Below are 13,922 nucleotides of genomic sequence, written 5' to 3'. Positions count from 1 at the left end.
GCCTCGAAAGTTCATCGTCTGATGGGCACGAAGGGTTACCAGCTAAACTTTGGCCTTCTTTAAAACAACCGGATAACTGTTTGGTGGAAGTCACTTCACAGTAGCAATTACCTTAGCCGGAGGAAATTGAAGAATCAACTCGCGTCTTCGCCGGGATCCACTTCCAATTCGAATGCCCTTCTTTGGCGGACCGCGTAAGTAATGCTAAAATATGTAGCCCTGCAGTAGCATGGCCGTAAATTGCCGTACATTATGAAGCTCGTTTGAGAAAGTCCGTTTTTCTGCCAAACTTTCTACCGGCCCGTTCCCGTCGGGAACGCGGAGAACGGAGCATAAAAGTGCCGCCGCTGCCCGCATTTCGCCCATCGCTCGCGGCGACCCTTTACCCTTCTTTTTGTGTGATCCAATGTTTGACTTTCATTTCCATTCGGCATCCAACTCAAATGGCATAATCATTGGATAACTTTCCACTCTCGAGCGGAACGATAAAAAGTTAATGCGGCCGTCGGTCGGGTCGGCCGACGGGTCCGGAACAACAGGGAACAAGTTTCGTTTTTGTTTCGTTCGGGGGTGCGATTTGTGAATAGTTGTGACGGGCACAAGACACAACATAAGAAAACATTATCACGGAGCCGGATAGATGGACAGGGACAGGGCCTTTGTGCCTGCGGTTTGTTGTGCTCTGATTTCATCAACACGACCCGCGCGTTCGACAGCGGCTCGAAGGCTTATCTAGCCCTCCCGACATTACTGCCACCAGCTCGGTGTCATTAAACTGACGGCACTACGCCGATAGCGCTGTCGTCGTCGACACCAACTTCGAGTCAAGAAACACGGGAAGTTGTAATGTCGGGAACAATTTGTGAAATTGAAAAACTTTGCACCATTACAGCGTGTTGCGCCGCCGGTCGGGGCGCGGCAAGAGAGTGGTAAAATCAAATGATGCAAAAGTTTCCGCTCCGGCTGCTGCTGGATGTTTCTGTAAAACTCTTCGCCCATCGTGGGCGTGACGCGCGGGCTTCGGGCTCATCGGGTGATGAGCCTGGCTGATTCCTGGATCGGCTGGAAACCCGACGTCACCGGCGATCGAGTACATCAAAACACTATGTACAGAGAGCGCGCTTCGGCCCAACGTCACCGAAACCGAGCACCTCCGAGTTCCGGTGACTTCCGGTGGTGTGCCGTGTTTTTCTTTCTTACATGTTGTCTTCCGGTACCGGGCGTGGTGATAAAAGTGTCACCAGACTATCCCGGGAAACACCCCGATCGCGTGTACGGGACACGTGCTGTTGTCATGTTCGGACGACCGGGACGGGACCTGCCGGGGCACTCGCTAGCGACACCGGCGGCCCTCGGAGTAGCGCAGACATCATTTGTTTCCGGTGCTTTGCATGCTCGAGCCGGGGCGCGGCTCGGCCCGGTGCTCCAAAAGCGTGTTGAAATAGCTATTAAAACACACAAACCATGAGCCGTCAGTCCGTTAGCACCGCATAACGAGAGCCATTCGGTTCCGTGCCGTTTGCTTGGCGTAAAGCTCGCGGGAAGTTTGTAATTAATTTTTACCATTGAATGCAAAGTGCGACGCGCCGGGGCGAACACGACGAACACGTTCGAATCGATCAGATGATCTGGCCGTGGGTGGAAGGGTGGCGGGGGCTGGTGGACGGGAGGTTCGCAACATGACAGAAGTTTAATGAGATTGTCCCGGGCCGGCAGCCGGGTGCCGGAAGTTCGTCTGCGCTCCTAGCCATTCACGCCAGCACGGGCGTTGTGTTCGCACAACTTTTGCGAACAACCTGAAAGGGTTGTTTTTTCCTGAAAATGGAAAAGCGCTTCTTTTGTGGCACCAGAACGGGGTTTTGCTGTAAGGCGGAACACTCGGGACCGGTGAGTGAAACGCCCAAAGGGCGTACTCAAATTATGCTTCGATAGAAATAGAACGCATTTGGTTGACTGTTAGGCGGTCGCTTTGGCACCAAACGTTTGACAACAGTGAGCTGAAAGTGTTGCTAGCACCACTGGGGTACTCCTAATGGGATCCGATGATTTCGTTTGTTTGCTTTTGAGATCTCGTTGAAGATCTTCTTTTCATCACGTAACAGAGGATGAATGGTTGAAAGCGATCCGTAACTCATTTACGGAGCATACTAGAAGGGTTGTTGAAAATCGAATGAACCAACGAATTTGATTTGATTATTTCCGGGCATCACCAATGCTACACTTTGGGTGGTAGATATGTGGTCTGATTGTATACTATAGCTGTCTCCTAGTAGTTTGGACCCTGGCACGAACACGTCAAACACGAACAGTACACCGTCGCATTTAAATGCCTCGTAACACTAGAACGATGGCTTGAAAGGGATTCAGGAAGCGTCAATTCACTAAACTTGTCCATTGAATGCCAATAAAACCTCTAGCCATGAAGGTAAAACATATACTGGCAACACCTGGAACAATCGACCAACATCATCTGCAATTAGACACCGAGCTTCGGAGCGAATTGGCAATAAAAACATCCTCGTTCGACAACCTGGTACAGAGAACAAGCAAAACAAACTCGATAACAACAATACAACACACCATCAACATGGGACAGGCCAGTTAGCCCAGGACCAGGCCTTCCAGTTGTGCCGGAAATGCCATATGAAAACTATAAAATGTAAATTTAATATAGGAGGCCCAACGCATTATTTGCGATGATTGAAAAAGTCCATTTAGGCTAATCAAAGTGGATAAACGAGAAGGTCCTTATGTCTTTCAGATACATCCATTAATCTATTCTAAGTTATAACTGCACATTTTGCACCACATAAATCGTTTAAATGAATGAGTTTGAGTATAATATTCGGATCAAACATTGGAATGGAGTGCTTGTTATGTGATATTCTCATGAAGACAAACAAAATATAAGACAGTGCCTGAACTAAGGATATCCAGATGAGAACGTATCGTCCTTAACGTCTTCGAGACAGTGTGTTATGGCTATAATGACTGCAAAGAGCCTTGCCCTTAATGAGTGGGCGAATTCCCGGGATAACGCTACCATTGACTGACGGTCACACATTGATCAGTGAACATAGAAAAGTGTTATTGTCCCAATGAAGAGACGGTTGCTTCTTTGGTTCGTGTATGTTCTCAGTGTCAACATACACCACAGCGAAGTCAACGAACTCAGACTCCCGTGATGTAGTACCTAACGATCAACCGACAGGGCACCAAATAGCCACGTTGTGCTCCAAATGCGTCAAGTATGCTGTGTCCTGATTCGTGGAAATCCTTTCCACATTACATCTCGGACAGTCGTACGAGATGACAGCGTTGAAGTAACGACAGGTCATTGTACGGAAATAACGTCACAGCGGCCGACATCGCATTAATACGGAAGGCAACTCATTTTTTGGCTGTTTGCCCGGGGCAATTTCAAGACGATTGAGTCGAACGAAGACAAGTCAAGAGAACGAGTCAAAAAATAATAATAAACAAAAAGTTATGCTATTTCTGTTGGTTGACTGAGGTATAATCTGAATATTTCCGACAGTTGAGGAGTAATGACGCTAAGACATCACTGCAAAATGGATGTAATAAAAATAGAACTTTAAAAAATTAAGATCTGTTCGCCAGTCAACATGTGGCCTACGCGTTCCTTCGACCTCTCATGACCTCTCCCCTTCCACGGCAGTATGGAAAATAGTTTCGAGTGCTTCGAAGCCGCACCGAAGCGGACCCGTTCAAACGTTTGCCCCCACGCCTGGCGTCGGGGAGCAGAAAAACTTTCCCATACACCACCAATTGAGCAGAAAATTGGGAAATTGATTTCCCACCCAGCGGGGCGCGCTGGGTCGGTACGGCCCACCAACCGCCCATCGGTTTGCAGATTTGAATCACACGCTGCGGTTGATTTCGCCCGGTCTGGCGACCAGCCCGCAAAAAAAAACGCTTACGTGCGCCATTCTGGGCCGCCTGGTTTCGGGAGCCCAGCCCGAAGCGGAAGGGAGGTTCCCGCGCGCCGGCCGGGCAGTAGCTTCCGGTTTCTGTCGGAGTAAACGGACCGACGAGGGAGTGGCAGCTGCCCTCCCAGTTTGGGCAGATGGGACAGAATTTAGTTGCCGGGGCTTGCCGGCTTCCTTCTTGTCCGCTTTGCGCTTCCCTCCCTCACCCACTAATCACCGGAAGTGTCGGCGTTCGAACGTGCGGAAGAAAGGAGAGTGACAGTCTCGTGGGCCACGGCGGCGGGGTTTTTGCGTGGAACGGTTCGAGAGTGGGGGGCGCCAGGGGTCTTAACCGTTCAAGTTTCACGGTTCCCTCCCACCCGACGGCGGGGCGTGAATGTGGCGTGGACGTGGACGAAAATTACCCCCAAAACAAGCGAAATCTAAATGACAAATGACCCAAAATGATGGCGACGGTTCGCCGATAGTTGGGTGGCCGGTGAGCCACTGGGGGGAAGTATGGTGAGTGGCAGAAGCGGCATGGGGAAGATAAATTGATCGGCAAGAGAAATATAACCTCAACGTGCCCGATCGGCCATTCGCCCGCCGCCCGACTGCCTTGACCACCAACGCCAAGGATCTTCGCCAGCTGTCACTTGGAAAGAAAGCAAGAGGCAGAGCGAGAAAGAGAGAGAGACTACAATGAAACTTGGCGACGGGGTGCAATCGAGCATCGAAGAGGAGGTCCTTTTTGTAACAACAAAAACCTGACGCACACACACACACACGCACGTACCGAAGCAAATTCGATGAAAGGTGTTTTCTGCACCTTCGTCCAAGTAGGCCAAGGTACGTAACCTCCGCCAACATACCGAGCATCCCAACGGTGGACGAACCGAAGGCGACCCGCGGAGAGCGGACGAAGTGTTGGTCTGCAAATCGGAGAAAATGTCGTGGGTTTTTTTTGGACACATTCATTTCATTAGGATACGTTTTTTTTCGGCCCTCCATCCTTCTGAACCGAGCGACAGAGGTCCTTCGGTTGGCCGAAACTGTCCAAATCCTTAACATGGGTCGCTGGCGCACGTGCCCCACCGTCACCGGACATGACTGTTGGCCGCGCTGCGTCGCCGCCGCAAGAAAGGATATTAATAGTGTGGATTCGAGGAGTTTCCCGGGGAAAGCTCGATCCACGAAAGGTATGTCACTGCAATTCAAACTCTGAGACACCATTAGACCCTCACGTCAGGGGGGCAATTCAGATCTTCTGCGACATCCTTCGGCTTCCGGTCTGCCGTACGCCGTATATCAGTGCCAGGCGTGCGTGGTGCGAGCAGGTGACAACTCCTGCTGCGAATACCGGAAACCGGAAATGCTAATGACGGTGGAGCATCCTGAGGACGGTTGTTGGGAGGGTGTTTTTTGGGACATTGTTGTTGCGTTGCGATGCTGCCGACGCTGCTTCGGAATGCCGAAAGTTATCCGGCCAAGATTGTTCTGAGGATTCGCCAAGGCTTCCAGTTCTAAACAAAATCTGATGAGCCACTCGTCGCGAGCCTGAATGTGCTATTGAATTACAGACCCAAAGGAAATCTGAGCCAAGCACTAATTTAGACAAAACCTTCTTTGAAAGCCGTTTGATTTAAACATTGTAAGATCTCGGATAAGATATGCTCTATGTAAAATTCCAACAATTTGATCAAGTGCAAAATACGGCGTACCGTAAAAGGTACAAGCGGCTCGAAAAAACATTCGCCCTAACAACCGGCAACATGTACAACGGTCCCATAACAGCGAACAAAACACACTTCACCTGAGATGATGATGATGATGATGAAAAAGAAGACAAAACAAAAATCCAAGAATTATCAATTTTCGGATCAACATCTTCCAGGAGCGGCCGGTTCGGGGCCAAGCAAAACAAGCTTCCGGCCACCCGGACGAGCGTTTGAACGTATCCAATCTTCTGCTCCCGGCATCGTTTCCACTTTCTCTGCCACGTGGAGCATAAACAAAGCCGGGCCCGGGTCATGTTCCCGAGTGGCCCGGCAAGTAAACAGGATCCGTAAAAAAGGGCCATCCCATCCACCGAGATTGTGTAACGCAGCCGCCGTCGGAGACTCACGACGGAGGATAACGGAGCCTCCGTTCTGGTCATCTTCCTCAGCACATTCCGACGGAACGGAACCAGCGCCAGTCGTTATGTACTCCCTTCCACCGACAACGACATGATGTTAATTAATTTCCCCCATTCGTAACGGTCCCTGAAATTCCTTCGGTGTGTGCTCGGAGTGCAGTATCCTGGCCCTGCTCTGCCACCCGTTGCTGGCAGTTGATTATCTATTTACGGATGATGCTGTTATGATTTTATCCCTCCCATCGCCACGCTCGCCATTTTGAAGTTCAGTCTGAGGGGCGTGAGTCTACAACAACAACAGCAAAGCGTGGCGAAAAACAAAGCCTCCAGTGCCTGATGACCGGGAAACCCGGTGGGCGACACCATGGCGACAAAGTGAATTCATCGAAAAGTACACTAGTAGACAAGGTGTATTACACAAACACCTGGTAATTAGCGCACCGGAAGTGTAGCATAAGCTGCGTGTTGTGAGCCCAACGCGGCGGCGGCTGATCCGCTGGCATCGCAAGATGTTTTGTTTTGCTGGTGCACACCAGGTTTGACCATATTGTGGGGCGATCGGTGTTATTCCCCGAATCGTAGCATAAAACAGGAAGACAATGTTTCTCTAGCAGAGGCTGGCCGTGGATTTTTTTTTCTCATTGGTGTTCTAATGGAGAATGTTACTCGACCTTGGGCAACGTTTTGAATAGTTTTTCGTTATTCTCTTAGTTCAAAGTTAATACAAATGTAAATTTAATTTTACGTTTAACTTTAAGAAACAAAAGTTGTAACCTAGAGTAGATCAGTCACAAAAAACCACACAGCTCAAATTTAAATGCGGTTGTGGTGCTACGTGTTTTTTTGTTCTTCATTCATAGCATTTACAAAACAACGAATCAGGGCAATTAAGTTCCTTTTTTGGCAATAAGTATAAGTTTCAAAGAACTTTCAAATAACGCACCAGAGTATTATGTTCTTATGGCTCGGTAAGCGCATAAAAAAAGTTAATAAATGTCATCGACAAGTTTTTGAGTCATTTTAAAGAACAAGATGTTTTCAGTGAATCGATTATTTGCTTCCAAAGTGATACATTATTTCGCTTCCGTTTCAAACACTCAAAATCTACTTCCTGGCACAACGGATAGCGACACGGAGCTGAATTAAACGAATTGCTCAACGAGTGATTTGCCACTCCTTAAACGATGTGATTTGTGTTGCTGACAAAGTGACACAAAGTGCAGTTTAGCTGATGACGATGGAGCGATCGGAAATGGAAATCGGCCCAAAGTCGGCGGCCGTTTGGGGCGAAAAGAAAGTCATCTCAGGCACTTACCTCGCCATCGTCTATTAGCGTCGAATCACTGCTGTCGAGGTGATTGTCTATCCTACCGCCGGAGGCGAGCGTTCCCGACTCCAGCCACAGCTTCTTCCAGTCCGTGTTGGCCAGTATGGATTTGTTGTCTGCAAAGTGAAAGATAACGGCGCATCGTTACATAAAGGGCAGTTTAGGAGAACATCGCATGGAACATGGCACACCGCGAACCGTTAATCAGATAGCGCGAACGGCGACTGGCGAATGGATGGTCACCTGAGGAGAAGCCTACATACATACACACACACACACACACTCTACACCCAACACTCGGTCGCCTTGACTTTGGCCGGTTCGTGAGAAGTAACGATCAAACCTGGTCAGCCCGAGCGCCCGGAGTCCCGTTCGAAGCCGCGGCGCGAATTTAGGTGAAAGAGTGTTCAGGTAAATTTATTACCTATTGCTGCGCCATTCGGAAAAGTTAGTGTTTTGTGGGTGGGCAGATGGAAAGTGGAGAAGCAGGTCTGTGTGGGAATGGACACAGAAAAAAAAAACCCACAGCTGGACGGTTTTCGTCTAGTAAAAGGGCCTCAGGACGGCCCTCGGGAAGGCCCTTTAACATCTCTATCGGCGAAGCACGTCATTAGCGCGTAACTGGACTGTTTCGCCTATTCGTCGTCGTCGGTTCGGAGTGGTCCGTCGGTGGGTAGGGAAGGTGAAAAACTTACACCCCCGGCATTCTCCCTTTCGCAACCCGCCCGTGGAGCTCACGCAAAGGATAATCGAAGGTTGCTGCCGCTGTAGCCCAACCACCCCGGGGAGCCCATTCCCGGGAAGGATGCCACGCCAAATGTGGCGAAAAGTGATTGCAATGTTCGAACTTTGGCCATTCCGGGAAGGCATCTTCGACTTCGACGTGGGGCTTTTCTCGGGTCGACCCGGTTGAATCGGTTGGGCAGCCGGGAAGAAGAAAGACTTGCCCCGCAGCACCCTACTCTTATCCGCGCCCGAAGCAGGAAGCAGAGTTCGATAATTAGAATTTCAACCGTTACAGCCCTCCCGACCCGGGATGGCCGTTAGACGCGCCGAGGGCCGGGTTACTTTTTTATGCTCACAGGAGAAACTTTCAAATGCGTGCGTGATTGCCGCTGACGAATATTTCAATTACGGCACGTACCACCCAATCGAGCGTCCCAACATTGCACGGTGAAGGGTAGAGAGCGCCCAGAAAGAGAGGGGAAATATACAATACACCCTTCAATGTTGTGTGTCAAAAGCGTTTGACCCGAACGTGACCTCTACGCCCGCGGGCCCTCGATTTCGTACCATTTACCGTTCCAAAAATCCGAAACTTTCCGAGTATCCTTTTCGTATTCGCTCTGGCCACCTGGTTGCCCTAGTTGGTCTCATTAGGATGTGGCTGAGAGTTTTTTTTTGTATTTTAAGGGTCCTTCAGCTCCAGGGACCATTCCATAATGTGACCGTAAATCAGCGCTAATTAAAGCCCCGGTCTTGCCTTGGGGGTGGGTAGCAAAAAGAGCACTTTGACCATAAATAAACTATTTTTCTGGGAATTTTACTAGCAGCCCACGAGTGTTGGGTCAAATTGACAACTATTGTGCGGAGTGGTCACAGCACAGAGGTTTGAATTTATGATGTCGATTCAAAAGATTACACTAAAAGCGCAGTTGATTGAATGGGCTTGTTTTTACGAATGGGTCGCTTTTTACGAGAAACTACAAATTGATACCCACAAGAGGGTTAATGCCGTTTGTTGTCTGACGCGTCAACTGGTCGGCTGGTAAACCGAACTGTTGAATGAATGTATTGGCAGTTTGTGACAAATTGTGTTTTAAGCAGCAGTTTACTGTTGATTAGAAATTAATTGATCAGAATTGAAGTTTTTCATAATTACTAAAACTACAAGCATTTTGTTTACTGACAAGCAGAATGTTATGTTTATTGGCGATTCAAGTTTTAAGCAAATCAGAATAGAAATTAATTTTGTGAAAAGTTGGATAACGGGAGCGCAGTTGTTTTCTTTTATGTGATAAGTGTGTGTTATTATAAGTAATGAAAACTTTACGGTATGTACCCGTGATCCTGTAAATCCGTGGTGATCTTGGGTCCCTCTGAATCCGTGTGATACCATCTGGCACTTTACCATCCTTGTGGAAGGAATCCTGGATGCTTCTCATCCACGAGATAGGCAACAAAAAGCACGTGCTAAACCAGCATGGCATCGTCCCGATCAGATCCGAATCAAGTAATCTTCTTCCGAACTTTCTGAGTGGTTGGTGCTTTAATTTTGAAAGTAGTTTGAGATCGTTTCACATTAAGTCGTAATCTCGAAACGGGCCAAATGGGGTGTCTGTCCATTGCTTGTAAACTGGTTCGTCTCCTACTTTGAACATCGTATCATTCGCGCTAGGATTGATCATTCCTTGTCTTCTCAGTCGTCAAGAAGCGCATCTGATCCTATTTTATATTGTTCATCAAAGATCCGACTCTTCGACTCCCTTTTTTATGCTTTATGCTATCAAATTGGTCAAATCAATGACACGTCTCTTGTATCGGTAAGTGTAATTTAATATTATTTTCAAACAAGAAGGCCCCGGTAGCTTGTGTTAGGCTTGGTGGGTACGTCTTTGATCAATTGCCTCATTATATCACGCGCTGCCTTCTACTACTGGGTCAACGGACACTCGAGTCCGACTACGATAGTCGGTCGGCTCGAGCCGATTTGGCATTTAAGAAAGAGACTTCCCGTATCGACTCGCCGATACTCCTTGCTCAATTACACTTTTTCTCTCCGGCTCGATGTTCGAGACGACAACCTGTCTCGTGAAGTCGTCTCTCACTTTAAGCCGTCTTTTCGTTATTTTTTAGGCTTAAGCGGTTGTAGTGTAACACAAAAATCTTTGAACATTGGGCCATTGTAAACATGCTTGCATATTTGAGTGCTGTCGTGGTGTAATTCTTTGCACGTTTGACGACACACTTAAAGTAGTCATTGGCTCTGCACGAAACACTCCCCATCCTCGTCCCCTGTTACTTCTCGTTCGGTCTGTGGCGGTTGGCAAGATGCGAAAATGCGTCAACTTCCGACTCAGTGAACGGTGACGGCGTTTCCACTTGGCTTTGCTTTCCGCACACGTTCGCTTTCCATGCGCGACTTCACCAACTTTTGTAAATCGATTCCGAACCGAACCGATTACCCCGCCCCGGCACGTCCTCCTGCACCACAATCCCCATGAACGCTGTAAAGTTTCCGATAATCGATTTAATTCGATTCCCGAGCCGCCTACACACCGTTGAGATGAAAATCGAACTCATTTTCAAACCCATTTCACTCGTAAGGCTTTTCCGTAGCTTATCAAGTATTGACCGGGGTTTAAGGGGGTTGGCGGTGGGTGAAAGGGCAGGCAGGCAGGCTCGGCGCGAAAGCCATTCAGCGGAAGCACGCTGGGTGGGATCTTGTTCCGTGGAGGTTTCCCGGGCTGTTTGAGCTGCGCCGAGGGTGGCCAGAGATGCAGCCATCGCTGCCGAAGGTTTCGGCCCTTTCCATCCACAACAACCCCTCCGACGGCTGTATCCCTCCCCCTCCCCGGCAGCAACTCGTATGTTTTCCCGGCTTTACAATTAGCAGCCTAAGTGCCGAGCCATTTGCACCTCGTGCTCCGATCGGATTCCTGGTGCAAAAGCCGCGGCTCCAGGCGCCGAGGCCTAATGCTGCTTCTTCCGGTTGCTGGCCGGCTTTCCTGACGGGGGGGGGGGCGGCTGTTCCAATTACCGTTCTGTTGAATTTGTCGAGTTGGTTTAGAATCAATAAAGGGGGCTGCAACGAATCAATTACGATTTGTCGGTCCTTAAGCGCTTCATTATGGGGTTGTTGGGGTTTTCGGGCCTCGGAATGGCGCGCTGGCCGCGTCAGGAGTCAGAAAGCACCGCCAGGCGCTCGGGCGAGCGTTGGTGGAGTGGGGCAAACATTTCATTTACCGCCTGCACGGAATGCGCGCTGAATTGCATGTTTAATTGAGGGAGCGATCATAGTGCGGGCCCGGGTTCGCGTTACTTTGGCGTTCCACGAAAGGGATCCACCGCCCACAGGTCCAGCGTACTGGGGATCGATGTTGGGAAACTAAGTTTCCCACTTATTGGAGCCCTCGGCACTCTTGGCAGGAATGTGCACCGGACCGGCGTTGGCTACCAGTTTTGGTGCGTCCCCCGCCTGCATGGGTGGACCTATCTCGTTCGGTTTGAATATTTCCACTCGATCGCTTTCGGCGAAAGTTCACCATCGATATCCATTACGGTGCGCCGGTATGCGCCCGGGTGCTGGACCATGTCAGCTGCCAGCTGTCGAGCAGAATTTTCACGGCCCGGCGGCGCTAATGAAAGGAGCTTTAGGTTTTTGGCCCCTCGGACTGGCGACGGTTCACGATCCGGTGTCCATCGGAAGATGGATAAATTCCGCGAAAGTAATCCGCATTTCGTTTTGCGATACGTTGGCGGAAGAACTTTAACGCAGCGCGTGCCGGGTTCTTCTGACAATAATTTGAAAACTAATTCTGAGACTAATAAATACAACTAATCGACGAGCGAAGAGCAGCTCGAATTCAACCAATTCAACTCCTATTTGACGAATAGGTAACAAAACTCTAAAAGCACTAAAGTGATAAAAGAAGCTGCGTGACTTTCAACACTACAAAATTATAAGAAAATTGATTCGGGAACGGGAAGTATTGCAGCAAAAAATCACGTTTGGAACGTCTTCGTAGGTGAACATTAAATTAAATGGCGTGTGTTACACGTAAGTTGAAGTGGCTTGTAGCCCTAAAGAGGTTTCAGCTGCTGCTGATGAAACGTTTTGACAATTCATCCATTTAACAGTTAGCACCGAACGAACGACGTTTACTGCCTAATATTAAAGATCAGTCTTTTGGTAACACTCCAAACACCGGGCTGCCCACTTGACTCACCTAACCAAGCAGCAATCAAGCAGAAGTTTTGTGCAAAAAATGCAAGCTATCTGAAAGTTCGAGTTATTGTCGCCCAATGAAGTCTTGCGTGACAGGTTTTTAAACGGAAAAGATGTCCCAAATGAGTCCGATTATGGTGATTCCTTGCATTCATCACCTTGGTGTAACTTTCCATAAACATTTGATTTAATTCTAAACGAAAGAGCACAAAAACTTTGTTTTACAAATACAAACAACATTCAACATTGATGTTGACTCGATCGCTCACAAACATATCCTTTATCTGAAGCGTTTCATGGAGTAATTTCGAACAAAGTGTTAGTGGTAATAAAAAGCGGTAATCAAACTTCGTGGAATGAATCCTTGGACGAGAAAAAACTTATCGTTTTCAGCGTTCAACTCACGATGACCCAAAGAAGAAACCATAATGCGCCCGTCGCCCGCCCGTCGAACCTGATAAGAAAACGGAACGTGCGAAAAAGTTGTCGCACATCATTCGGTTTCCGCCGGCAGGTCGAGAAGTAATTAAGATCTGAAGCGCAACTTTAAACTTCCCCAATATCGCTTAGAAAAGTCCTTTAGACGCAAAGAGAAGATTATCCCCTTTTTCCATCACGTGTCGAGCAAAAGTGGCACTGAAACTCACATCACGGTCTGGCCCCGGAGCACGTCGTCCCCGTGCCGTCGCCGTCATGCTGCTGCGGCCAGCGCCAGACACAGGAAATGTTTTTGTACAGATTTTGTTTGCTTATTAGTTTACGAAGGCAAAAGTTTTCGCCCTGCCCGAACCAAGGCAACAGATTTCATCACTCGGCGGGCCCCAGATGGAATTTCTCATCTCGTCCCGTGGCCATGCGAGCGCGATGGTGAATATTTGAAAGTCGCAGTACTCTGCAATCTGTACGTGTGTTTGTGGGTGTGTCTGTAGCATCCCAGAACGCACCCGGGAGTCCGGTGTGGCCGTGGGCCATCCTAGAATTATTTGATTGGTACGAGAGTCCCGTACGCAGTCGGGATGAGAGAGAGAGCGAAGTTTCTAAATTAACAAAAACAAAATGGACGCCGTTATCGATGGATTCCGGCAAAGTTTTCCAGCAAATGGTTCCCCTTTTTCCGTTCCTCTGTTTCTTGTGGCCGTTTCGTGCGTCATACTTTTAGTCAGGGTGTGCACGTGTGGAAAATGGACCCGAAATGGTGCAGCGAACGAGGCATCAAACGATCGGACCGGTGGTGGCCCGGCGGCGGGCAGTAACAAACTGCTGACCATCCTGCGCTCGAGCGACAGATATTGGCAGTGCTGCCAAACTTTCGGCGAACGATATGTTTGCTTGCAGCTGTCCCCCGAAGCCACGGATCGCTGCACTTGACACGTAAATTACGTAAATTTGAAATCAATCGAACGGAACAACGCGATCGACCGTGGCGAAGACTGCGCTAAGACTGGGATGCTCATTACATCCGGCGCGTTGAAGGTTCCTTCCCCGGAGCGCCAAAGTTTCGTACCCGAAATTTACGACACTTTGATGAAGCCACCGAATTCGTGCGGCGCTATAAATCTTCCGAGCACAGCCTCTTCGCAA

General features: G+C 48.9%; 1 protein-coding gene across 1 annotated transcript in view; it reads right to left on the bottom strand.

Moving 5' to 3' along the window:
• Positions 1–13,922, bottom strand: part of LOC128268525 (hemicentin-2) — a 108,496-nt gene that overhangs the window by 72,973 nt on the left and 21,601 nt on the right. Inside the window, exon 3 of the mRNA XM_053005647.1 lies at positions 7,382–7,509. Within this exon, the coding sequence (XP_052861607.1) occupies positions 7,382–7,509 (128 nt within the window). The remainder of the gene's footprint in view (positions 1–7,381; positions 7,510–13,922) is intronic.

The sequence above is a fragment of the Anopheles cruzii genome, chromosome 2 (genome assembly GCF_943734635.1).
Source record: "Anopheles cruzii chromosome 2, idAnoCruzAS_RS32_06, whole genome shotgun sequence".
Lineage (NCBI taxonomy): Eukaryota > Metazoa > Arthropoda > Insecta > Diptera > Culicidae > Anopheles > Anopheles cruzii.
The sequence above is the reverse complement of the archived record's forward strand: the minus strand, read 5'-3'. Positions and strand labels throughout refer to the sequence as shown.